This window comes from Lithobates pipiens, unplaced genomic scaffold (genome assembly GCF_037356315.1).
Source record: "Lithobates pipiens isolate NorthernLeopardFrog02 unplaced genomic scaffold, aLitPip1_a1.2 Scaffold_14, whole genome shotgun sequence".
Classification (NCBI taxonomy): domain Eukaryota; kingdom Metazoa; phylum Chordata; class Amphibia; order Anura; family Ranidae; genus Lithobates; species Lithobates pipiens.
In genome coordinates, this window is record NW_027507728.1 from 208,218 (window position 1) to 235,575 (window position 27,358).

Consider the following 27,358-nt stretch of genomic DNA (forward strand, 5'->3'; position numbering starts at 1 on the left):
GCCACAAGGCTTCACTTCCTATGCCATCACCTGCACCCAAAGCCAGTCAGTTAAGGTGAGAATATCACTAAATCCCTGGACAGGCAAGAGACCTGAAGCGCCTCTTTAAGAGGAAGCTGCTTCCTCTCTTCCTATACATATAAAACACTCATGTCTGGACCCTTCTGTCGCCTTTTTAAAAAAGATACATAAAAAATCATCCTTTTTAGGGAATAATGGGCCTCCCAGACTTCGCGTATTCATTTTAGGACAACTATTTTCTTCTAGAGGGCTGGGCTCCATAATCTCTCAATTTTCTAGCAGGACACCCTTTGGATGCGTATAATGAATTATACTTATGGGTGATACTTTTTAAAGAAAAGGTTTACGTTGTGGTAGAAGCTGAAACCCTGGGCTCATATGGGGCACTGCTGCACTCCATATCCCAGGGATCTTCAAACTACAGCCCTCCAGCTGTTGCGGAACTACACATCCCATGAGGCATTGTAAAACTCTGACATTCACTTGCATGACTAGGCATGATGGGAACTGTAGTTCCTGAACAACTGGAGGGCCACAGTTTGAAGACCCCTGCTATCCCCCCTCTTGTAGCATGGGAACTACAATTAAAGCATGGAACAGGGCTCAAATCCATAGTTTCTAAACAATTCTCTGCATATACTACTTTTTAGAATAATCACACCTACTTCAGATCCCAGAACCAGTCATTTAGGCATCAAAAGGTAATTAAGGCCTTAAAAAAGGGAATTTATTACTTCGGAATAAAAAAAAAAAAAAATAATTCCTCAAACGGCACAAAGTCGCCTCCGACAGGGATTCTATTTTTACCAAGTCTTCCTTATGGTTCGCAGGCTCCGGCCATTTGAACGGTTGAGCCACTCATGTGCACGGAGTGTCACTGCTCAGCTCACTCAATGGACAGCATGCTCAAGTGTGCCATCCATTGAAAGTGCAGTGCGCATATGCCAGTGACATCACCAGATGCTACAGTTGTAAAGCTCTCCTAAATGGTACACATAAAAGTGCAAGAAAAATAAAAAATAAAAAAAATACATAAAGTTCAACCCATCGGTAAAGACTGGTTACCAGGAGTTACTGAAAAATTGATCATGACTCTACACCGCATTTTCAATCTTAAGCCATGCATACATGGTTCAAATTCTGAAAGAATTTTATTTAGAATTTCACACTTGGTGGCACATAGCTGCACAAAAATCGACCGTTGCTATCAAATTTTAGTGATTGGAAATTTTAAAAAAAACAAACGATTTTTTAATCCACGATGGGAGAATTGTGTGAGAAATATAAAATCGAAAAAAGGAATGCACACGAGTGCAAGAAGAAAAAAATAACCCGAAAAAGATTCCTAGACACAAAATTTCTCTAGCAACACTAGGTGAAATTGAAGGCTTGGCTGTTCGAATTTGGAAAATCAATGGTATCATTATCAGATTACAAAAACGCACAGAATTTCTGATTTTGAAAATAAGATTTGTTTTCGGAATTCGACCATGTATGGCCTGCCTTAGAGAACCAATTCAAGTCTTAGTAGACAAAAAGAATCAGCTAGCACCAGAGAGCAATATACCCAATTCCCCTCAGTGTATGTGAAGATATACAAGTGCATCTTATGCCCCATACACACGATCGGACATTCCAACCACAAAATCCAACGGATTATGGCCGAAACTCTTGTTGCATACACATGGTCGCACAAAGTTGTCGGAAAACCTGTCAACCGGACAACGTACGGCAGGACTACGTAGAGGCCAGTAGCCAATAGTTTGTCTCCAAATTTTTTTCTTAGCATGCGTGGCATTTTGTCAGAATTCTCTACACACGATCAGAAAAAGTCAGATCAGATTTTGTTGGCGGAAAATTTTAGATCCAGCGCTAAAAAAAATTCCGTCGGGAATTCCGACAGAAAAAGTCAAATAAAGCCCACATACGATCGGATTTTCCGACAACAGAATCCGATCTGACTTTTTCCGTCTGAATTTCCAACCCTGTGTATGGGGAATTAGAGACACTGTCACATTGCCCATTCAGGCCTTCAATTCCAAGATACTTGCCTCTCCAGCAATTCTCACAGCTAGCACCATTATACCCATTTTTGTAGCAATTAGGTTAAAGGGCCAGGGCTTAATTGGCTACCAGAGCACTGTCACATACTGGGATGGGTAGAGCAAGGCAAGCTGAGGTGTTTAATGAAAAAAACTGTGTGCGCTGTGTGTGAACTTAGGATGGATTACTCCACAGTGCCTTCAAATACAGAGGTCAGTGAAGGCATGTTATAAAAAGCCATACGTTTGTCCACAGTTACACTCTAAAGACTAAAGTGTAACCATGCAGACAAGAATACACCTGTATTACCTGCCATAATTCGAGGCATTGTTTTGATCTACACTTCATAACAAAAAGGAGAGCAGTATTCAAACCCTGTCGCTTGCTGTATCATCACCCTCACCCCTTCCCAAGGTGGCTCATTGGGCTGTAAATAATCAGGACAGCACTGATATTTTGCTTCAGCTCATCTTGAGCACCTTCTCCCCAACTTCTAAGCGTTTGAAACGCATATCAACTTTGCTGTACAGTGTCTTGAAAGAGCATTCATACACCTTGAAATGTTCCACATGTTTTAATGTTCGAACCAAAAACGTAAAATTTATTTTATTGGGATTTTGTGATAGACCAAACACAAAGTGGAACATAATTGTGAAGTGGAAGGAAAATGATAAAAGGTTTTTCAAACTTCACTCCTGACCTGGCTGGTGTGCTCCTTGCAGTATTAATTTTGGCAGCAAATTTCGATTTATTCTTAAAATGGCATTTTAGTTTTATTCCCATGTTAGTCTTCTGCAAGTGTTAGTCCTTTTCGGTCGATTAAATCAAATGGGTTTAGTTATACTGTAATGCATTAAAGTGGAAGTAAACTCCCCTATCGTTTTCAGCCAAGGAAGCTGCCATCTTTGCCTCTGTTTAATCTTCAACTGCTATGGTGCTGCACATGTGATTCGTTATGACACCAGCCATTGGATGGTTTGATAGTTTGGCTGAGAGCACAGCCAATGAGCAGTTAGCATTCCCGGCATGCCTTTTTCTTTTTTTTAACTGTTTAAATCGATGGGTTTACTTCCACTTTAAGCATTTCTCCACAATTTCCAAACTCCTTATAAAGTATCTCACAAAAAAAAGTCAGTACACCCCTCACATTTTTGTAAATATTTTATTATATCTTTTCATGCGACAACACTGAAGAAATGACACTGCTACAATTGTATAGCTTGTACAACAGTGTACATTTATTTTCCCCTCAAAATACCACAGGCATCAATGTCTAAACCACTGGCAATAAGAGTGAGTACACCCCTAAGTGAAAATGTCCAAATTGGGCCCAACTAGCCATATTCTCCCCCAGGTGTGAATGGGGAGCAGGTGTTAAATTTGGGGTCATCAATCACTCTCTTACGGGTCACTGGAAGTTCAATAAGGCAGCTCATGGCAAAGAACTCAGAGGATCTTAAAAAAAAAAAAAAAAAGAATTGTTGCTCTACATACAAAATGCCCTAGGCTATAAGATTTCCAAGACCCTGAAAGTGAGCTGCAGCATGGTGGCCAAGACCATACAGTGGTTTAACAGGACAGGTTCCAGAAAAGGCCTCTCCATGGTCAACCAAAGAAGTTGAGTGCACGTGCTCAGTGTCATATCCAGAGGTTGGATTTGGGAAATAGAGGTATGAGTGCTGCCAGCATTGCTGCAGAGGTTGAAGGGGTAGAGGACCAGCCTGTCAGCGCTCAGACCATACACCGCACACTTGATACAATTGGTATGCATGGCTGTTCCAGAAGGAAGCCTCTTAAAATATGATGCACAAGAAAGCCTGCAAACTGTTTGCTGAAGACAAGCAGACTAAGGACATGGATTACTGAAACCATGTCCTGTGGTCTGATGAGAGCAAGACAAACTTATTTGGTTCAGATGGTGTCAAGCGTGTGTGGCCACAACCAGGGTAGGAGTACAAAGACAAGCGTGTCTTGCCTAAAGTCAAGCATGGTGGTGGGAGTGTCATGGTCTGGGGCTGCATGAGTACTGCCGGCACTGGGAAGCTACAGTTCATTGAGAGAACCACGAATGCCAACATGTACTGTGACATACTAAAGCAGACCATGATCCCCTCCCTTCAGAGAGACTGGGCCGCAGGGCAGTATTCCAACATGACAATGACCCCAAACACACCTCCAAGACAACCATTGCATTGCTAAAGAAGTCAAGGGTAAAAGTGATGGACTGGCCAAGCACGTCTCCAGACCTAAACCCTATTGCGCATCTGTGGGGCATGATGTCATCATGGAGGAGGGGGAAGAGGACTCCAGTGGCAACCTGTGAAGCTCTAGTGAACTCCATGCCCAAGAGGGTTAAAGTGACTGTATTTTTTCAAAATATCATGCTTATCTCCACTGTGCAGCCTCAAACCTAGTCTTCTGGGGTCACCTGGCGGCTTCTTCCTGCATCAGATAACCCCCTAGAACCGCTCTCCTGGGGGGGGGGGGGGGGGGGTTAGCTTGCAGGAAGTTCTGTAAAATGGTGTCCAAAAAAAATATTGACACGTTAGGGCCCAATTTGGACATTTTCACTTAGGGGTTTACTCACTTTTGTTGCCAGCAGTTCAGACATTAATAGCTATGGGTTGAGTTATTTTGAGAGGGCAGCAAATTTACACTGTTATACAAGCTGTTCACTCACTACTTTACATTGTAGCAAAGTACAATTTCTTCAGTGTTGTCACATGAAAAGAGAATAAAATATTTACAAAAATGTGAGGGATGTACTCATTTGTGAGATACTGTATACTCTTGGCGTGAAAAATAAAATAGGTTGATATTTATGGTATTAACATTTGCATGCGTGCGACACAGATTGTCATTATATAAAAGGTCTTTAAGGTAAACCAAGTTTCATTACAAAAATAGCTTTTTTTTTGACAGGAGTGAAACGTTAAAATAAATATTCACTTAAAGTCTGTGAGCTAGGTCAACTTTCTCCTAAACTGGGTGAAGTCGGGACGTCTGTATTCCGTTGATACTTACAAAATGGAGAGGCATTCATTCCTATGCATGGATTAAATTTTTACAGGGGGGGGGGGGGTGGAGGGGTACATGGGTATCGCAGACTGTCAATGTTGGCAATCGTATATTTTGCCGGCCATGTTGGCTGAATGTCCGACTTGGTGTTGTGCCAAGTCGCCTGTTTTTGTGTTGTATAAAAAAAACTAAAAAAAACTAAAAGAAATAAATTTTACAAGAAAAAATAAATAAAAAAAGTGCTCCAACACACCATTAAAGGCTTCACAGAACAGATGTATTTACAATGAGATTAAATTACACACAGGTGGACTCTATTTACTAATAAGGTGACTTCTGAAGGCAATTGGCTCCACTAGATTTTAGTTAGGGGTATCAGAGTAAAGGGGGCGAAATACAGACACACAATTTTTCAGATATTTACTGTATTTGTAAAAAAAAAAAATTTGAAAACTATTGATCATTTTCCTTACAATTATGTGCCATTTTGTGTTGGCCTAACACATAAAATCCCAATAAAATACATTTACGTTTTTGGTTTCTAACATGACAAAATAGGAAAAAAGGGGCATGGATACTTTTTAAAGGCACTGTACATCATACCGATTGGCTTCCAGTGACACCACTCTCTTCAGGCCACCATTAAGGTGTACGGGCGGTCATGAGACGTTATTTGAATCTATTTATTATTTTGATTGGTAGCCCATAACTGAATTTGAAGTGCTACTGACACCATGAGCATGAACAAATTTTCACACCGACAAAAAAAAAAAAAAAAAAGTCACGTAAAAACCCACCTCTTTATTACAGCTTATGGATCTGTATGTTGTCAGAAAGAAAAAAAAAAAAAACTAAAATTTTGACAAAAATATAAAAAAAAAATCCGAATACAGACTCATGCCATAAGCAATACAATACTATGAATCTCCAAAATACAAAACAGCGCTGCTTTATACAATGATTTTTTTCCGATTTTTTTTTTTTTACAATAGGATCACCCTTCCATTCCCACCCTTAAATAACCCAGCAAGGGGAAAAAAATGATGGCATTAAAATAAGGAGGGAGGAGCAATAAAAACAACACACAGGAGATGGGATTCCCACTCTAGTGCCAAAAGCTGGTGGCAGCTGAAGGTCAGGTAGTGCAGTCTGTGCACGCTGCTCCACTCAAAAACGCTTCAGAATTGTCTCTGTAGTAACACATAGCAACACACACTTAACTATACAACCATATAACCACAGGAACCACAGATTTGTCGAGAAGAAAGACCCAACTGTGATACCAGCAACCTCATTTGGTCACAACAGCTGAACTGAATTTGACTAGAAAAGAAGAGAACAGGGAAACGTGTTAAAGCCTCTTTTGCAAAACTTGTATAACAAGGATCTGTGAGCACATTCAATCCCCCAATAAGTGCAGGTTGGAGATCTGACCACTATTGGAAATTTGGAGTAAAAATGATCAAGCTACTTCCCAAAAAGAGGGATACATACATTGTTAAAAAAAAAAAAAGGAAAAAAAGAAAACAAATCTGATACTGTAAGCTCATTCGCTGCTTGTCAACATCTTTGGACCAAAAGAATGTAAGCCAAGAGTGGACAGAACAAGCAAACTTTGGTGAGTGTTGGCATAGAGACGGTAGATGAAATGTTGCTGGCAAAAAACGTTGATTGGAAAATACTACATTTGAGGCTGCAAGATATTCCTTCTTTGTTCTAAATTTCACAATCAATACGTTTCAGAATCCCGATTCACACTTTACAGGATTGTGTCCCAGGGGGTTTAGAGGCCTCTGGAGGATACAGTCTAATGAGGGGATTTAGCAATCGCTCTTCCACAATTTGATGGTCTTGTCGTTCTCTAGTGCAGCCGAAGCAATGATGTTTTCTGTAGGATGACAGGCTGTTGAAATGACGACATCTGAAGATAAAAAAAAAAAATAAAATAAAAAATTATAGCTGAATGAAATTAGAACATTTCTGAATTAAAGTACATTCTGGAGAGCAACTGCAATTTCAAGGGAAACACAGATATTAATTTATATAGCGAGTACATCAAATTGTGAAATCATCATCAGTCTCAGCACCAGTGTCTCGAAAACCAAGCACAATAATAATGCCAGCTTAATAGTCAATACATTGGTTACATTTTTTTTATACCAACACTTTTTGGTATAAAACCACGCGTACCTGCCATGAACATAGGGGGAAAAAAAAAAAAAAAAAAACGAACAAGCTTCGAGGGTCGTAGCTCGTGACCTGAGGTAGCTAAAGTCTACCACACCACTGGCCACCTATAGTTCTGGAGACATGGGGCTTCTTGTGCAGCCTGTCAGAAGCTGCATACAGAGCGACCAGTTTATTTTAAAAATTACGTTTTTACAGATTAAGATTATTTTTCATACTTTACAAAACAATCTGCAAATCATTCATGAAAATATAAAACATTCTCAAAATACACAAATACATACAGGTACACAAATAGATCTGTACTATAACCAGCACATAATCTAGACCGCGGCATATACTCTTAATTCTCCTGGGAAGAAGGAGAAAAGAATGGGAGCAGACCAACTCCCCTACCCCCCCTCTTAACCGTGTATTTCGCTTTACTTTGGGGGGGGGGGGGGGAGGAGAATTCCCATCTCTGTCCCCATTACCATCTTCCTTCAAGTTGTGCAAAAAAAAAAAAAAAAAAAATGGAGGGGGGAGTTTCCCACCCTTCCTCTTTGTATCTTTATGTATGTGAACTACGTTACCCCAATATAAACAAACGTATACCCCTCTTACCTGTGTTTTACTTTGGGGGGGGGGGGGGAGAAGGAGGGGCACACGCATCACCTTCCTCTCCCCTATATTAGGAGAGGGGGGGGCTCGGAGGGAGTGCATCAGGGGACAAGCCCCTGCCATACAATCTGGCATATACAGCTTCAACCTTTCGGCCAAAATCCTCGCATAAATTTTTACATCTTCATTAAATCAGGAAAATTGGCTTAAAGCTGGAGCATAACGTTGGATCCTTCCCTTCCTTTGCCAAAATTGTTATAAAAGCCCCCCAAAGCTTCCTTGCATATCTTAATTCCTCCCCCAATGGAGTTCAAATATAGATGAAAGTAGGGCGTCAGGGTTCCAAGGAACGTCTTAAAAAGTAGGGACGTGTACCCATCTGGCCCTGGACTTTTCTCACCCTTACTGTTTAATTGCCTGCTCCATCTCTTCCTTAGAGATATCGCTATCAAGCTTACTTGAATCTTCTTTTGATATAACTGGTAGTTCTATCTTCCTTAGATACTGTTCAATTTTATTCCTTCTATTTTGTTTATCATCGCAATCTTGTTTGTCGCTTACTTTATATAGCGATTGATAATACTTTAGAAAAAGGTTACTAATATCTCTAGTTGAATGTTTCAGCACTCCTTTTTAGCTTTTATTTTTGCGATATAATTCAGATTCCGTCTAGGTTTAATTGCCCCCCGCCAAGTCTCCCAGGTTTATTACCAAAATCATATTGAATTTTAGCTGACTTCAGAAATACCAGTCTTGCATCCTGTTCCAGCAAATCCCTCAATGCTTCCTGCTTTCCTGTTAATTCAAAAATTATTTTACAATCATTTAAACATTTGTGCAACCCAGAGCGGCCAGTTTAAATACAAGCTGGCACACTCTTTTTGCAGCAGACAGAGGCTGAGCTCACAGTGCCTCTCACTTCTTGTCAGAAGCACTGAGCTTAATGGACAGCTTGGAGCCTTGGACCAAAATGGTAAAGCACCATTGGAACAAGCTGTCCAATAAAAAATGCTGCAGTGGAGGCTGTCCTCACTGCAGTGTCATAGAAGGGGCATGTGTCTAAAAGACAAATGCTCCCGCCCAACCCTCTCAACTAGAAGGAAAAAGCATGGGTTTATGGGTACAAGGTTTACCCATAACCCCATGATTTTCTCACACAGTTGAGGCAGAATGAGAATCTGCTGCTATATATTTTTGCAGAAACCCTAGAGGGGGGGGGGGGGAGGGGGGGGGAATGGTTGTGGTAACTTTTTATGTTGAGTTACACTGTATTTGTGCAGCGATTATTCAAACGCTTTTTTTGGTAAAAAAAACTCAGGACTAAATGAAAACACCCCCCCCCCCCCCATACACACAAAAAAAAAAGTTGGCCGGATTTTTTGGATTCTATGAAAGATGTTACGCTGACTAAACGGACACCCGTACTTTAAAATCGAGCACTCATGGAAAGGTTCCAAACTCTGGTACCTAAAAAAAAATCTCCATAGGCGACACTAACATTTTAGAGTAGGTCTAGTGCTAGAAATATTGCTCTCGCTCCAACATTGGCAACGTATGTAACCTGTGTGTATCTGGCTCTGATACTAGCCAGTGCCTCACCAGCCACTGAACTCACTGCACGTCCCTGTACTGCATCTATGGAGATTCAATTTGACCCACAATGACTGGCTGTCTGACTCTTGTTCTTGGACTCAAACTGTGCTTCTAGTGGAAGCATAAGGTTGACTTCTAGACTGATGAAGCATCGTTACCAATAGTCCAATAACTTCTTAAACAAACATCGATAATTATACTCTAAAGACTGGCACATTTGTCAAAGTATACAACATATCAGGTGAATGAAATTTACACTATCTAGGATTCATAACTTTTCCTACCTGTATGTCCTTGTAGTTTCTGCACAACTTCCTTGGTCTGTAGGTTCCAGATATAAACCAAATTATCCTCAGAGCCGGATACAATCCACTGAAAACAGAAACAGTGCAGATTGTAGACAACTGGAAAAACAGGTACTGATCCTCTTTAAGGCAGCAGCGGAAGAAAGGTGCTATACATTAAGTGTAATGTTATATTTCTCATATTCGGAGCACATCCAGTTGTATACGTCATTCTAAATTCACTACAAATTGTGAAATGTATTAAGAGGGGTCTTTGGGAATATTTCCAACCTATCCCATAATTTTGCAGTTAGATAATTTCATCCTTCCACTTGCCAATAGGTGTGAGATGGGACAACTGCAGTCTTCCAATGAAGTGGAATAAGTCCTCTAGCAGCTGTCCGTGTATACTGTCTATGGGGAGCATGAACCCCTTGACTTGGCTTGGTTAATACCCAACTACTTTTTCCCAAAAAGGTTGAACCAGAGAACACTGTCAAAATATACGAAAGAGTACCTACCGATTGTCCACATCTCCAGCAAATCTTTGACACTGTTGGACTATAAGAGTCAAGCACTTCAGGTGTTAAAACCAATACATTTTTACCTTAATGCATTCCCTGCATTAAAGAGAAAGTTCATCTTTGGTGCCCACATGGACAGGGTCATTCATGCACAGTTCCGTGTAAATGAACTACAAGCAGTGCCTGCCATTTTGTCAGAAAGCTTAGAGTTCTCAAACTGCAACCTCGTGGCATGGTGTAAGGCGAGGACATCTCACATGTTAACAGACTGGACTGGGAGAGCAGTGATTTTTTTTTTTTAACCTTTAAACTGAGGGCACTGGCGAGTGCCCATATAGTTCATGGATTCTTCCATGAGTGCAGTAATTGTCTGCAGGTATAGAAGGTACAGGCAGACAGCTGACCGAGTCTCTGTAGAATCCTGGCATTACACCAGCAATCTGCGGATCGCAGGTTCAATGCTTTACAGGCTGGAGGGCAAAAAAAAAAAAAAAAAAATAGGATTTTTTGTACGCCCCATAAAATCCTTTTCTCTGTAATTCACCGACTGACACAGCACCTCTAACAAAATGGGTTGTTAGCCCTATCACTAGGAGATACTAGGCAAAGTAGTAATACAACACTTCAGAACTCTCATATCCGCCCGGGGGGAGGGGGGGTGGGGGCGGCGGTCCCTCAGGCTACAATCACCACACTCTGCTCTAGCAGCCTCAGTACATCAACAAGCAGTATAATGTAAAGAGAAAAAGGAGGGGAGGGCGCTGTGCCGGTCAGTGAATTACAGAGAAAAGGATTTTACGGTGAGTACAAAAAATGCTATTTTCTCTTATATTCACCGACTGACACAGCTCCTCTCTAACAAAATGGGACATCCCCAAGCAGTGCCAAATGAGGGGTGGGAAGAAAAAAAAAAAACCCCAGCATATTAAAAAAAAAAAAAAAAAAAAAAAAAACAACACACACCTTCATCCACCATGGCAAGTGGGAACTAGTGAAACTATACCCACACAAAAAGAACAGCAGTGCGTGAAAAAAAACACTTCGCACAACAGGGTACCTTCAACAGGAGTGATAATCAAGACCGCAGCGAACTGCGGAAGTAATGCAAACAGTGCATTAACATAACAGTACTGCGTTTTTAGCAAAAAATAAAAACAGGAAAAAACATGGATTGCATAGTCAATTGCAACTACACGGCCGCCTGCAAAACTTTGCAGCCAAATAGGCATCAGCCGATGTACTGACATCTACCTTGTAGAACTTAGTAAATGTATAGGCAGACGACCAGGTCGCCGCTTTACACACCTGAGCGACAGACGCTTGGTGTCGGAAGGCCCAAGACGTTCCGATTGCCCTCGTGGAGTGGGCCGTGACCGGAAAGGGGGGCACCTGCCCCTTCAAGGCATAGGCTTGTACTACAATCTGTCTGATCCACCTGGAAATGGTGGCCGAAGAGACCGCCATGCCTTTCTTAGGACCAGCCACCGAAACAAACAGCGAGTCTGACTTCCGAAAGGGAGTCGTGGCAGACAAATACACCTTCAGAGCCCTAACCACGTCCAGAGCGTGAAGGGCCACCTCCTTCGGCTTAGACACAGATGGTAATACAATGTCCTCATTGATCTGAAAAGCCGAGACCACTTTCGGTAGAAAAGATGGTTGCGGACGCAACACCACCTTATTCCTGTGGATAACCAGATAGGGCAACTTGCAGGACAAGGCCGCCAGTTACAAAACCCTCCTGGCCGATGTGATGGCCACTAGAAAGACCACTTTCTGGGAAAGAGTCAACAGGGGAATCTCCCTGATATTTTCAAACAGCAGTTTTTGAAGCGCCAACACCAGGTTCAAATCCCATGGGGGTATTGGTGGACGCAACGGAGGGACTACGTGTCGTACCCCCTGAACCAAGGTACTCACTGAGGAGTGGGATGCCAGGGGTCGTTGAAAAAACAGCTAAGGCTGAGATTTGCCCTTTGATGGTGCTTTATGCCAATCTCTGGTCAACTCCTTGCTGGAGAAAAAGCAGGATCCTGGATAGGAGCGCGGATGCCATCCTCTCTCACACATGGGAGATGTAGGCCTTCCAGGTACGATGGTATATCTTCCAAAAAAGATTACCGTGCTCTCAACATAGTGGGAATTACTGAGTCCGACAGACCCCGGTTCCTCAATACCTGGCTCTCAATAGCCATGCCATTAAAGCCAGCGATGGTAAAGCAGGATGGAGAATTTGACCTTGCGACAGGATGTCCTCTCGCAACAGCAGTTGCCAAGGAGTGCCACCAGACGCACCAGGTCTGTGTACCAAGGGCGCCGAGGCCAATTTGGGGCAATCAGTATTACCAGGATACCCTCGGCTTCCACTCTGCGAAGCAGTCGTGGCAACAGTTTCAGTGGAGGATCCACAGGTGACCCGGTTGAAATTGCCTGGATTTCGGGGGGGAAGAAACACCAGTTTCTGAAGCCATGCTGACCCTACCCTGTCTGCCACCTGAAGGGGACTTAGGATAGTGACAGTCCCACCCTCCTTGTTGCTGCTGACTGAGGGGTTCTAAACCCCGGGACTCACCGCCCTGAGGAGTTCCACGCTGTTTACAGCAGTGCCTGTAGACCCCTAGCGCTCCCAGATGCAGAGGAACCAAAGCTGTGTCGGTGTCAGTCCGTCCGAACGATGGGTGAATGATCGCTGAGCGATCTGAAAAACACGCTCAGACTACATAGAAGGCTGTCTAGCGCTCAGTAATGACAAAGCAGGAAGCTGAGGGCACATGAAGCTGCTGCTAGAGCACAAAAACGTGGTCCGGCGTCAAGAAAATGTCCGCCAGTGTCCTGAATAGGGAATCACTGGGAAAATGGCCGCTTAAAGCATGCGGTCCTTTGCCCACACTGAAAATGGCCACCAGCCAGTGCCATGAGAGACAGAAAGAAAACATGTGGCAGAGACACAGCGCTGCACCGACACACAGGCAAACCTCACAGGCTCCTCCCGGGAGTTAAGCACTCAGGATCCAGGCACGCCCAGTCAGCAAGAACCCAGGGGCACACACACCACTCAGTACCCATGCACAGCCTGGGGGGGGGGGGGGGGGGGTGGGGGACAGGGGAGAGAAGAGGGGGCCCCCAAATCGACCTCCTAGGGAATGCCCACCTGCTCAGCCCTGCCTAGGGAGAGCCGTACTTGCCAGTCCTAAAGAGCTGGGTGACATTCCATTGACATTCCATTGTAGACCAACTCCTGATCAGTACAAGGAAGGCTACTGGCCTGGCATACTGTGACGCAGACATCAGTAGCCCGGTCATATGTACGCCCCGGAGCATAAAAGCTCACCAACCACCTCTGGAGCTGAGGTATGTCGTGGCCTGCCGAGCCGTAGCTGCAACCTGCACATGGTCGATGGCCAGACTGGGGAGACTACAAGGATAAGTGAACCAGCCCGTCGCCCAGCCAGCTGTTGATAGAAGATCACAGGATCATTCATCTTGCGCAAAAAGCAAAGCTTCTGCAAAAAAAAAAAAAAAAACGGACCTATGGACCCGCAGGGTTCCCAGGTCTATCGCCTTCACTAGGCAAAATAAAACTGAGGCTGCTAGAGCAGAGTTTCCCCCCCCCCCCGGGCGGAACTAAGAGTTCTGAAGTGTTGTATTACAACTTTGCCTAGTATCTTCTAGCGATAGGGCTAACAACCCATTTTGTTACAGAGAGGAGCTGTGTCGGTCGGTGAATATAAGAGAAATAAATGCATGCACATTTTTTACCTACAAAAAGTGTATTTGTTATTTTATTTAGAAGAGAGAAACCCAGCCTTCAAGATAAAAAGTGTCCACTCTACCAGTTACTACTTGTGACCCACTACTCATCACTTTCCTAAATGCTTCCCCGGAGTCCTATCAAGATCCAGCACTGCGCCCGTCTGCAGGGGGGCTGGACTGCATTCCTCTCCCCACAGGGCACAGAGGCAGGAGCCATTGACGGTACAGCCTTGCTTGGGATCACAGCAAGGCTTTCTATGGGGCCAGACAGTGGGGGCTAATTATTTAAATATAAGAGGAACTACCCTTATGAAAACTTTTAAAAATAGGTATTCTACAACAGTGGCAATTTGGATGCAGCTTCCTTGATTCTATAACACCATGTTAAAAGGCATAGGGCGTTGAAGGGCTTGTCCCCATTTTCCCAAATTATAAAGGTTGGTCTCCTGAATTAGGAGAAGCATTGTGAACAAATTTATATAAAACTGATCACATGGGTGGGGAGGGACCTTGGGCATACAGTTTTAAAAAATTGTAGGGCGCGCCAATGCAAGCAATGCATTTTTTGTGGAAAAGTAATGTCTGTAGGGGGAAAAAAAAAAAAAAAAAAAAGTTTTCTAATCCTCAGATCTTTAAAAGTCCATAATCTGCAAACTATAGGATTGCAACAGAGTGCAGAGTATGTGCAGATTTTGTACGAGCATTGCCTACAGTTATGGAATGGAACTTAAACATCTTTTTTTAAAGGACTACTTTTTAAATATACTAGAAAAGCTAGTTGAAAGGTGATGTAAATACCCCGATAGTCTTACCCATAATAGTATTCCTAGGAATCTTCCAGGACAGCAACTAGAGAGAAGACCCCAATCCTGGGCTCACTGCAGCTGCAGGGGGTTGGATGGGTGAGCAATGCTGTGCATCTATAGGTGTACAAAGCTTAGCTCAAGCCCACATGAGTGTAAGCAACTTGCTATGGGGACACTCTAAAGTACTCTACTACAGATTTTTTATCCCTATTCCGTCAACTTATCACATATAGCAGCATACAATAAGTATTATACCAAGGCCATTCAAATTGTAAAATCTTCTGAACATGACATACCTTGCCTCCCGTGACAGAGAAATTGGCAAATATGCAATACTTCTCATTCTTGTGACATGTGTAGGTTTTCAGGCACTGCAAGGAGGTAAAACATTTAGAAAAATCTTAGACTAGTATACACAGGCAAAATGTTAAATATATTAAAATTTTCTAATTGAACCTGGCCTGGGCTAAATTAACAGTGCTGCTCATCACAGGACAGAAAAATGTACTGACAGAACCACCCAACAAAAAAAAAAAAAAATAGTGGACCGAGAAGCAGCCCTAGCCTTGCAAACAGGGAAGCAGAGATCCAAGGCCTCACCACCACCTTGTCCTAATGATGAAACAGGAAAGGTTCTCTGCAGGAGTGTCTATGAGCAAAGTAATGGCATCCTTGCAAGTAAAGGATAGATTTTTTTGAACAGGCTCAGAGTAGTCTAAAATAAACACCAACTTAAAGAGGAAGTTAAACAGTCAACAGCTACAAACTTTTAATAAATAGAACACTTACCTGTCCCAGGGTCCAGCGATGCGGGTGATCGAAGTCCCGCTCGTCTCCCCCTCCGTTCGGCAACGCTGGCATTGTAACTCTGGGCACCCGGCTGTGGCTTCACAGTCGGGCACCAACTGCACATGCGCGAGTAGCGCCGCAATTGACCGCGCAATCTGGGACCTGTCACATGTTCCAGATGATTGACAAGAGGAAGGGGGCCGAGCTGATCCCTTCCTGCACCGAGGGGGAAGTGACATCAGGAGCCCAGGCGCTGAAGGAGGCAGACTACGAGGGATCCCCTAGCAACAGGCATTTAGGAGGGGAGGAAATTTTTTTTTTTATTTTTTTTACTCTTTTTTTTTTTAGGCACATTCAGGCTTTTCTTTGGGGGGGGGGGGGGGGGGTAACACCACTAAGATCACATGGAGACAAAGTGGGCCACACAGGCACAAGAATCCTCACGACATCCTCCAAAGACTTTTCAACAAGGGATGAGATGAAATCAGTCTCTGAACAAAAAAACGGTTAAAGTTTAAATCTGCCCCTTGATGGTACTTAAGGCCAGAGAAATCTCTACACCAGCCTGTCAGCATGGGGCAAATATCAACAGTCCTTGGATTTGCTCATGCATCTGATTCCAAAGGCCAGGCCGGCTCTGAAATGTCAGATTTTCATGTAGATGCCAGAAAATATCTGATAACTGGTGAGGTTTTGATAAAGGATGTCAGCTGTGTGGGCTGGGGAGGTGTTCTGGAGAACGTGTTTGGGGAACATGGCCATGAAGAAACAGAGAGGGGGGGGGGGGAGCGCAATATGCACCCATGACAAATAGGGATGAAATGTGCAAGTCTTACACCAGGCAGAATAAGCAATCTTTATGGTGTTACACCTTCCTCAAGGTTGACGTTTTTGCTACTGAGAACAGTAGAATTTAAGTGTCAGAAATACCCAACTCTCGGAACGAGGGCTTCAACAGCAAAGTAGTCAAAGTCAGTGACCATAAAGCAGGATGCAAGATCGAACCCTGGGATAGCAACCAACTTCCCATAGCATAATGAAGCAGATGCCTCATGCATTAAACATGTTGTATATAGATATAAGTAATCACTCTTAACTATTCTTGTAATTCAATAACTAAAGTTATATATGAATATAGACCCATACTACAGCAAGTCTTGTCGATTTGAAAAAAGCCTAGCGTCAAGACATTTATAAGGGCATACATCGCAAAAACCCAAGAATCCCTAGTAAGGGCCACAAACCTGTCCAGGTGGTTGCTGATCTGCATGCCAAGAGATCCACATCTGGTGCACCCTATCCGCGGACAAATCACTGCAAAAATCTCTGGGTGAAGGGCTCACTTGGCAGGTTCAGATGCTGAGTTTTCCATACTGAAAACATGCACAGCAGAGTCTTGGAACATGAGGTTCCGCCCAGCACAAGATAAGGTTCACTTCCTCTTGATCAGCACAACACCAACACCCTACTTGATGGTTGACGTATGCCACAGCCATGGCATTGTCCAACTACACCCCAAATGGGAAGTCCCTGAAGGGAGGGAAACCAATGCTGAAAGGCAGCTTAATCGCCCAAACTTCCAGGATGTTGATCAGCAACCTCTGTTCCTCTGACAACCGTGTTCGTCAAATGGGTTCACCAAAACACCTACCCAGTCCAAAAAGCTGGCAGCCCTCATCAAAACCTCACAAATTATCAGAAGGAAAGAAAGATTTTCTGGCCTCCACATGGAAATACACCATTTTAGAGCTGACCTGGCCTTGGGCATCAGATGCATGGGCAAATCCAAGGACTGTTGGTATTTATTTACCCCTTATGTTGACAAGATATACATTTTTTGCCCTGGAGTAAAGCTTGCCGATATGAAACCACATTAAAAAGACAGCTACCATCTTCCTTAGTACCCTCATGCAGACATGAATCGAGGGGCACTCCAGGTGACCTCAGACACTCCACCTGACTGCGTAGGGAAATACTTCTCCTGCAGAACATCTTCGTCTGTGCAGCGACTAAAATCCAAATACTCCAAATGTTGCTTTGGAACCAAAGCCAACCTCTGAAGGTTCAGAACCATTTTAGGATCGCGCCCATCTGATGGATGTGTGATGCCAAGGTAAAACCTTGAAAAAACAAGCGGTGTGGGAGCCTTGGAAGAATGAACAGCTACAAATATGCTATTGTGCTCTACCTGTAAATTTCAGCCTGCAATACCCCACTTCATAGGAATGCTGTTCAGAAAAGACTCCCATTAAAGAGGCATTCACCAGTTCACATAGCAGGGCCAGAAAGCCCAATCTTCACCCCATGGCTGGCACAACCCACAGGGACTTTCAAGACTACTACAGTGGATCAGTCCCCTGAGCCATCTGATACTTAATACCCTGAAGATCACTGTCTGCAGGATCCAGTGCCAACAGGCAACTTACAGACTGAGCCTCCTCTTGCATGCAGACTCCAGATGGAGTTACTCAAGAAAAAGTGTAGAGAATAGGTGAGAAAACAGGGGACTAAGCAAATGAGGGAAAAAAACTTAGTGCAAGTCCACCTTTACAGAAAAATCTGTATGGTGAACTTACACAGGACCCCCATGATGGGTGAAGTTTGAGTCTTGCAAGTAACATTTACTTTAAAGCTGAACTTCAGGGATGATATAATTTGCATAACATTGGGTTAGCTTGGCACAATATAAGTATTCATATGCGATAATGGATTGGTCTCTGTGAAAAACAAATCACCCAAATTCCAACAAATGACAGTTGCAGTCTCCCGCGTGCTGAGCTTGAGTTCTCTAACTGGACATGACTGGTCCCACAGCTGTTAACCCCACTCATGTTTGTGGGTCCGTCTCTTAGGCTTAATGTACACGTGGCTGTCATTTACTGTGGCTGCAGGAAAACATGGCAAGATTGTGCCACGATTTAGCATTTTCCTGTGACCGTCGGTCAAAACGTTTAACCTCACCCAACCATGGCAGCTCCTAAACAGATAAAAGCCTATCTGTACATTGACATAAGGGCTTTTAGGGAGTCGGGTTTAGGAGCTTTGACAAAAAAAAAAAAAAAAAAAAAAAAAAAAAGCCAAAATATGCTAGTGTACACAAGGATTGAAAATTGTGTGGTTCCGCAGTGACCGGCTGAATTCCAATCTATCTGTAGCTCTCCCTGTTCAAAGCCTATTTTGTGGTGAATGCATAAGGGGAAAAAAAAAAATAAAATAAATAAAAATAAAATAAAAAATAAAAATAAAAAAAAGTTAGCCTTTATACAAAAATCACATTTTAGGCTCAGACTGGACCACTGTAAAAATCACACACCAGTCACAAACCTAACTATTTACTTTTAAATCCAAGCACAAACGTGTGCCAGGGCCATCTTGCTCTGTAACCAATCCGTTGTTGGAAACTCCGCATTTCAAACATAATATGCAGAACTTATCAAGTTTCAACGTTAACCTCTCCAAAAATAGCATCTCATTTACTGTACAAAAAAAAAAAAAAAAAGGAAAATTGTATGACGTCAGCAAAGATGCTATTTATCCTGGAAAGCATCAGAAGATGACTACTTTATTTTAAATGTTACTGTAGTCTTTAACGGCATAAGGGCCTATGACATCAAACAGCATACGTCTACGCAGAATAGAACCAAGACATAAAAATTATCTTTTTTGAAATACAGGCCATCTATGAGCAGCATGTACCTGTCCAAAAGACTGCTTATCAAGCATATAGTACTATTAAAAGCTTTACATCATAAACAGGTCCTTTGAACAATGTATACTGTTACAGCAGGCTGCAGAGGGTAAGTAAACATGAGTCATAAGAAGGTTTTGCACATATAAACAGTCCCTCTAACCATGTACGCTGCCACAGCAGACGGTAGACAAATTACTGGTTAATAACAGGAGACTTGATGAGAAAGGTTGTTTAATTAGTACTGGGTCACAGGGCCCCCAAGGAATTGATGCACATTATTTCTACCTACTAATCAAAGTCGTCCTGGGGAATACACGATCAGAAAAGGGCACAATAACAGCCTCTTTATTTATCCGCCAGGCTGCGGGCTGCTCCCGACGGCAGGGAATATCATCAAGATATTGAATTACCAATACAACAGATGGTATTGATACAACAGGGCTTGAGACACAACTAAACACAATCTGACATCTTTTTTTGACACCTACCTTCCCTTTGCTGTAGTCCCATAACTTAAGCGTGCTTTGGAAAAAAAAAAAACAAAAAAAAAAAAACGTCATGATAATTTTAAGTGTCAAAGTAAATAAGCTTTGAAATTATAAAGACAAAGCCCATTTAACAAACCAAAAATATACCGCGTAAAGCTCTAACAAAAAAAAAACAAACAACTTTCATTCTAATAGCACATCAGTAAAATCTGTCATAAATATTAACATAAGAGGAAGAAGATAAAAAGGCAATTTTGTCACAACTCATTCGGCTTTACCAAAGCCATCTAAATTTACAGAGGTTCACAATATAAAGTTGAATGTCAAAAAGGGCAAAAACGATTGTTAAAACTGAAACATAAGGGGGGTTGGGCATGTTCTACTTCCAGTACGTGAGCAGCTTTCTCTCTGCTCTGTAACCACTATGAGATCCTGTTCAGCCTTTCAACTTTTTTGCTGCTCACCTGGCCCTAGTCGGTCCTTGGGACTCATGATCAAGGTGCCAATGATGAAGATCGGGAAAGACTTGTCAGACGCGATGAGATCACTTGGCCATCTTAGCTCAAGCGGCCAGCCAAGATGCCACCCAGAAAACTCAGGCCTCTTCTTCTACGGTAGGGGAAGTCAATCCCACTTGGGCTGCAGGAGGTAGGGAATGGTCGACTTATCTGATCAGGATTTTCCATCTACCGACGTGAAGGATCAGGTACAAAAACCAACCCAGACACAGATCAGATAAGCAATACCATGTCTCACTCTCTACAGATTAAAACACTCAGGAGTGAACTTTTAATGGTTAAGGATGATGTACCACAAGGATCCACCATCAGGTTTCTAATGTTGAGTAACAAATTAGCACAGTGGAAGATTTAACCCCTCTTATGGTCATAGTTCGTGATGTGGTTGCGGACCATAAATCCCAGGCTGCCAACTACGCAATCTCGAAGACTTGCTTCGCCGGAATAATCTCTGCTTTCTGGGCTTTCCAGAGGGATTGGAAGGGAAACACCCAGAGGACTTTCTTCTAACCCGGCTGAAGCAGGCCTTTGGATCAGACAGTTTCGCAACCCTCTTAGCCATTTAAAAAGGGCTCTTGGAGCGCCCTTACAGGCTCCGCCAGGTAGCCATCCTAGACCCCTGCTAGCAAGATTTCTTGATTTCAAGTAAATTATCTTGCAATGTGTTAGGAATATGTATGAATTGATTTTTTTACACTATTATCAAAATGTTTACAGATTTCTCGCCCACTGCAGAGAAACTGAGGGCTGATTTTCAAAGTGTCAAGAAACTTCTGTGAGAACGTAATATTCCATATAGCACATTGTATCCTGCAGTCTTTATGTCCTAAATAAAGGCAAGGTGCAGTTCTTCACTACTCCAATGGAGACAGACTGGTGGCTGGAATCCCCGAGTGGCACATGTGCGCTCTTGACAGCACCTCACCCCTTTCCGCTGAAAGCTTGGGCTCTCCTTTCCACTGATGCCTTGGGCCTGGCTTTATGCACAGCCATGTTGAAAAAGGAAGGGGCCCGTCCCCAAACATTGGGAGCTCGAAATTGTCCAAAATGGCTTGGTATGCTGACGCCTTAAGAGTTGCCTGAAGACATATATGAGCAAGTTTGGGGTGGAGGAACTTCACTGGCTGCACAGTCCTGAGCTCAACCAGAGAACACCTTTGGGATAATTAAAGCAGAGACTGAGAGCCAGGCGTTCTCATCCAACATAAGTGCCTGACCTCACAAATGTACTTCTGGAAAAATGGTCAAACATTCCCAAAGACACTCCACAACATTGTGAACAGCCTTCTCAAAAGATGCCCCTGTTGGGTATAGGCATTGGAAGTTAAGTCCTATGTGGTTAAAGAGAGGAAATTTTTGAAATGCAAACAGCTTCCAATAACCTTAACTATTGGATGGAAAACGCTAGTGAGGTCCCGGCATTTTACTGGGATGCCTTTGAGGCTACGCTCCTGGGCACTATCACTGGGGTTAACAACCAACTTAGATCTTTTTTTTTTTTTTTTTAAACAACTTAGATCTGACAGGGCCTGGTGGGTGCAGACATCTGAAAAGGTGGTAATTGATCCTCATTTCAAAACCTGGAAAAATACTAATCAACTTGATCTTCTACTGGCAGAAAAACCTAAAAGCTCCCCTATCAGAACCAACATGTCTTTGAATTTGGGGACAAGAAGAGTAAAAACCTAGCATAATTAGCGAAAGCAGAGTGTCTCTTGGCCTCTATTCCCGGTATTTATGAATCCCACGTTTTGAGCACACCTGCCAAGGTTGCTCAGGCCTTCTATTCTCATCTGTATTCCTCAGGGGCTACCTATGAGTGGGAGGACGTGCAATCTTATTTGGCACAGGTACAGCTTCACATGCAGTCCCAATCTACGTCAGCTAAATTGGCTTTACCTATTACAAAAGAGAAAGAGGCCACATCATACACGCTTTCCATCCCAATAAAACTGCTGGCTTAGATAGTTACCCTGTAGAAAGCTATAGCACCCACAAAGAATTCAAATGCTAATGCACCCACAAAAAATTCAAATGGCCCAAACCCTATTGAAGGTTTTTACAGAGGCTTTTGAAAAATGGATCCTTCCTGACTCCTTACAAGAATTCTAAGCCACGCTATGACCCTAAATACTGTGAAATATAACCAACCAATTTCTCTTAATGTAGATGCAAAGTTATTAGCCAAAATTCTTGCTATCAGAGTGAACCAAGTTATAACCTATATTATTAATTCAGACCAAACAGGGTTTATCCTCGATCCCTCTACAGCTATTAGTCTTAGAAGCTTATTTACGAATTCACACATCCCTGACTTCAATCCCGACACGAGAGCAGTGGTGCCCCCGACACACAAGGCCTTTTGGCTATTGATTGGCCTTAGCCCTTTGCGGTCCTTGAGCAGCTGGGTTTTAGAATTAAACTTATTGCTTGGGTCAAGCTTCTGTATTGTAGGCCCAGATTAGAGCGAAAGCTCAAATTTCTGACCATTTCTGTATCCATCGTGGAAAAACAGCAGGGGTTGCCCCAGTTTGTCTTTGCACCCTTTGGTGGCCTTGAGGTCCAATCCCAATGTTAAGGGCTGTCGGATTAATGCTTTTGAGAACACCTCAGCTTATGTGGATATGTCATATTTAGATGAAGCTTCTACTTTGGACACCATTTTGGAGGTTATTTGTCATTTTGGCAAATACTCAGGGATCAAATTAAATTGGTGCAAGTCTAACTTTTCAGTTTGATCCAAGGAATCCCCTTGGCTTACCCTCCGAAAGGCCCCTCCAAATATTTTTCAGGTTTAGGTACTTTGGGATCGAAGTACAACTGTTCCTGGAGATCTAAATTCATAATAACCTTCCCCCTTTATTCATCGTATGAAAGATAATTTCTGCACTTGATTGAATTTGCCTGCCTTTGACCTTATTGGGCAGAGATAACTTTTAAAATTATCTACATCCCTAGATTTTTATATAACTTTGTGACATGTGTCCAAGAAGGCGTTGACAGATTAATGTGTTGCTATCCTTTATTCTGTGGGGGCCACAACCCCCTTGTATAGCTCTAGATATACTCTACAATTACCCATTTGGGGAGGTGGGCTAGCACTTCCCAATTGCTAAAATTTAGCGACCCAATTCATGCATATTCACTAGTAGTTTTTCCTCCCAATCTGGATAATGCCTTTGACTACTAAAGCCTGATCCAGTCCTATGAGGCATTGATTAATGTTCTTTACAGAAACTGACCTTATCCTAATGAGGAAGTGGATATTCTTCGGCTGCTCTATAAGATATTTCATATGTATAAATGTAAATTGGGAGGCTCCACTCTACTTACTTTACCGAAAAAGCTCCTATGGTGTAATGCGCAGTTAAAAGGATTTGTATAACATTCCAGATGGAAGCCGCTGGGTGCAGTTTGGCATCCAACCTGCTCATCATTTCAGGAGCAAGTATTCAAATCATTTAAACTTCTGCAGCTGGAATGTGGGGTTCCCAACCATTTATTTACATATATTCAATTGCGACGTTGGCTGGAAAGTTTAGGTTGAGTTGAGGTTTCCTTAAAACCATCTACATTGGAGGCCCTTTTAATTCAGAAAGGCCACTCTAAAATGAATCTCTAGATATTATGTTCAGCTCCTTTCAGTCTCCTCTACTAGAATGGAAAGATTTGCTAGACAATGGCAGGGGGGATATTCCAGAGCTTGCTGAAGAGTCCTGGGAGGATATTGTGAACACTCAGCTCTCCATGGTCATCTCTGCCAGACCAATTAATCCAATTAAATATTGCCACAGAGTTTTATACCCCTGGGAGATTTAAAATGGGAAAATTGGATTCTCCAGTGTCCACAGTGCCATTGTGACTTAGCGGATTTATTTTTATTTTTTTAACCTATGGTCTGGGCATGTCCACAGACATTTTTGGTCAGCCATCCTTTGCTTTGTGGAGGAAAAACTATTGCTTCCGAAGATCTGTGCCCCGGCCAGATGCTAACTGGGTGATTTTTGCCAAGACCGACCTGAGTAGCTTACAGAAAAAGCTTAGCGTCACATTTTTTTTTTCGTTTAATGGTAAAAAAGCATTAAATTGAAAGACCCTTCCCTTCCCACTCATCCTTTTTTAATTGAGCCAATTAATGTAGCTTTGCCTATGTACAAGCTGACATACATTTCTAGAGGGAGTCCAAAGAAGTTTGACAAGATCTGGTCTGGGTGGCTTATCTTGGTCTCTGGGGACATTAATGTGTAATTTACCATGCCATTTCTCTCAGGCATTGGGATTTTACAGGTGCGTCTCAGATGAAGGCTTCATAGACGTGTCTTAAATCAAGTGGTTGCCTCTCAGGGTGGCTTCCTCCAGTCACTGTAAAAAGTTAATCAAGACCCACTCTCGCTATAATACAACAGCCGACTGCAACACACATGTACTTACTTGTCTAAAGTGGCTGCTAGGATATATTTGCCATTTGGAGAGAATTTCACAAAAGACACTGGAGGATTATCATCATCTAGTGAAAAAAAAAAAAAAACACACAGAAATGAGTATTGCTGCAAAAAAACCTAATTACCCCCCACCCAAGTGCCACCAAAGCCATTTCTTACCAATGAGTGTTTTTAAGCATTGGCCAGATGCTGTATCCCAAATTCGACTGAATACCAAGAAAAAAAACAAATTAAAATTTGAAAAACAGGGAGGAAAAACTGATGCAGAACATTCTTAAAAACCATTTTCCAAAACAGCTTGAAGCATGTACAGTAATAATGAATGAATAATGTGCTGCTTGCATACAATGAGGGTCTGTAGCTTGAAGCATAGAAATCTACTAGCAAAAATACTGTACTTATGTTAAGATTTTAGCCAATGTGCGATTAAGCTTTAAATTTAGAAGACCATGTTCTCATTACTTGTCAACTGGCTCCTGTACATATACGTCAGCACTTTGAAGTTGGATATACCGGTACCGGCAGCAGCTGCTGCCACAACCGAGATATCAATTTTTTTCAGTAGCCGTTCGCGTTTCCAATAATGGCGGTCTCTGCAGCGGATTCGCCACGAGATCGCAGTTATCGACAGCGGGAGAGCACCCCCCTGCCGCTTACCAGAGCAGTCGCAGAGGCGATTGGATCCTCTCTGTGCCCGGGTATGGAGACGAGTTGAAGATGGCCCCCACCCATTTCCATACCATAGCGGAAGCAATGTCAAAAAGGTCACTTCCACCCATAGCTGTTAAAGGAAGAGAAATCCCCTGAGGGTGGATTTTTAAAGGCACGTTCAGACTAAAATGATACAAAAATTATTTTATTACATAAAACAGACAAAAAGAAGTTTAGTATACATCTAAAAAGTACACCAAAGGGTATATATACAACCAGTATTAATACTACACTTGATTATGCCGTATAATCCATCAGTTTTTGTTCAAATAGCTACTGTTTGTTCTGAGCAAGTTTGGTTCAAGAAATGTCCTGACCTGCAGCTAATACAAAAAAGGTGCGGTGATGCTTTTGACATGGTTATCCCAATATGGTCACATGGTCATATTATGTCAGTCATATGGCCTTATTCTGTCAAGGATGTCCACAAGCATCTCCAAAACTTGTGTACATGAAGCTGTGGGAATGCCCTTATTTAGGATGATTGTTCGGAAGCAACAGATACATTTCAAGTTAGGTGCCATGAGGGACAAACAGTTTAATCATTGCTCTGGAATAGTAACAGGAAGATTGAACTTACCAGAGTCCATCATAACTACTAGACACAATGAGAGAACCATCACGATTGAAGTGCACCTGAAAAAAAAAAAAAAAAAAAAAAAAAAAGATTTGTCATACTAAATAAAAAAAAAAAAAAAAAAAAATTCAGCATATGCCGATACCAACTATTGTTTTGTAATCTCACTGACAGATCTACCCTGGCAGGGAATAACAACCTGTACATACAACCTCTAATCGAAATAGGGATGATAGAAATGTGTTATAAAAGGCACACTTATGCGTTCCTTAAGTTCTGGACAAACTTCAAAACTTTTTTTTTTTTACTAAAAGGAACATGACATGAAAACAATTATTCCAACATGCCACCTGTGCTGCTGGCTCCTGCATTCATTTAAATCTTCCTCCAACAACCCCAATCTTTCCATTAGGTGAGGTTTAATTGACAGGCGCTCATTAAGAGTGCACGAAACACCTGTCCTTTTGGCCTTCCTCCATTCATAGAAGCTGTACTATAGCATCTATAAAAGAAGATCAATTAAATGGAAAAATGAACAGACCTTTTCTTCTTCTAAACTCAAAGCAGATCTCCACCCAAAAGTGGATATTCCGCTTTAAAGAGGAAGTAAACCCTGATGAGTTTACTTCCTCTTTCATTCCCTGCAAAGGCAAAGCATAATGGACTACTATGCATCGCATAGTAGTCCATTATGTGTCACTTACCTGACACAGGAGCCAGCGAAGTCGCCGCTGTCCCCTGTAGTCCGCCGCATCCATCTTGCTGGTGGGGTCTCGCAGCTCCACCGCTGTCATTCGGCGAAGCCGCGATGACGTCACTCCCGCGCATGCGCACGGGAGTCGACACGCGCGGCAGCTCCATTCTTGGAAATGCCGCGCTCAGTGCGCCGCTGTCTACGGCGCATGCGCCGTAGACAGCGGTGCCCGTTTTTGGGCAAATATCTCCTAAACCATATAGGTTTAGGAGATATTGCTTGGACCTACAGGTAAGCCTTAATCTAGGCTTACCTGTAGGTCAAAGTGGTTTGTAAGGGTTTACAACCACTTTAAGTACTCCTCCTGTCACATTCAGCATGTCTTTTTTTTGGGGGGGGGGGGGGGGGTGTTACCTAGTTTTGGACAGTTTAGGTCCTAGACACATCACAGGTCCCAGAAGACTTTTAGGACCATTAAAGGAGGTACAGCGCGACTCGGGCACCAGCTGTCTCAACCAGGTGCCCACAGTAGAGATGCTGGCAACTGTTTTTGTAGCTGCCGACTATTAATAAACACAAAAAAAAAAAGACTTTAAAGTGTTACTAAACCCAGTAATAT

At 42.6% G+C, this 27,358-nt stretch overlaps 1 protein-coding gene across 4 annotated transcripts in view; it reads right to left on the minus strand.

The window, feature by feature from the left end:
- Positions 1-5,863: 5,863 nt before the first annotated feature.
- WDR5 (WD repeat domain 5) overlaps positions 5,864-27,358 on the minus strand; it is a 51,973-nt gene continuing 30,478 nt past the window's right edge. For all 4 annotated transcript variants that reach the window (XM_077479128.1, XM_077479130.1, XM_077479129.1 and 1 more), the window contains exons 8-14: positions 26,049-26,104; positions 24,917-24,963; positions 24,747-24,822; positions 19,798-19,831; positions 15,126-15,200; positions 9,747-9,834; positions 5,864-7,003 (exon numbers count right to left, since the gene is read on the minus strand). In XM_077479128.1, the coding sequence (XP_077335254.1) occupies positions 6,903-7,003; positions 9,747-9,834; positions 15,126-15,200; positions 19,798-19,831; positions 24,747-24,822; positions 24,917-24,963; positions 26,049-26,104 (477 nt within the window). In that variant the 3' untranslated portion in view covers positions 5,864-6,902. The remainder of the gene's footprint in view (positions 7,004-9,746; positions 9,835-15,125; positions 15,201-19,797; positions 19,832-24,746; positions 24,823-24,916; positions 24,964-26,048; positions 26,105-27,358) is intronic.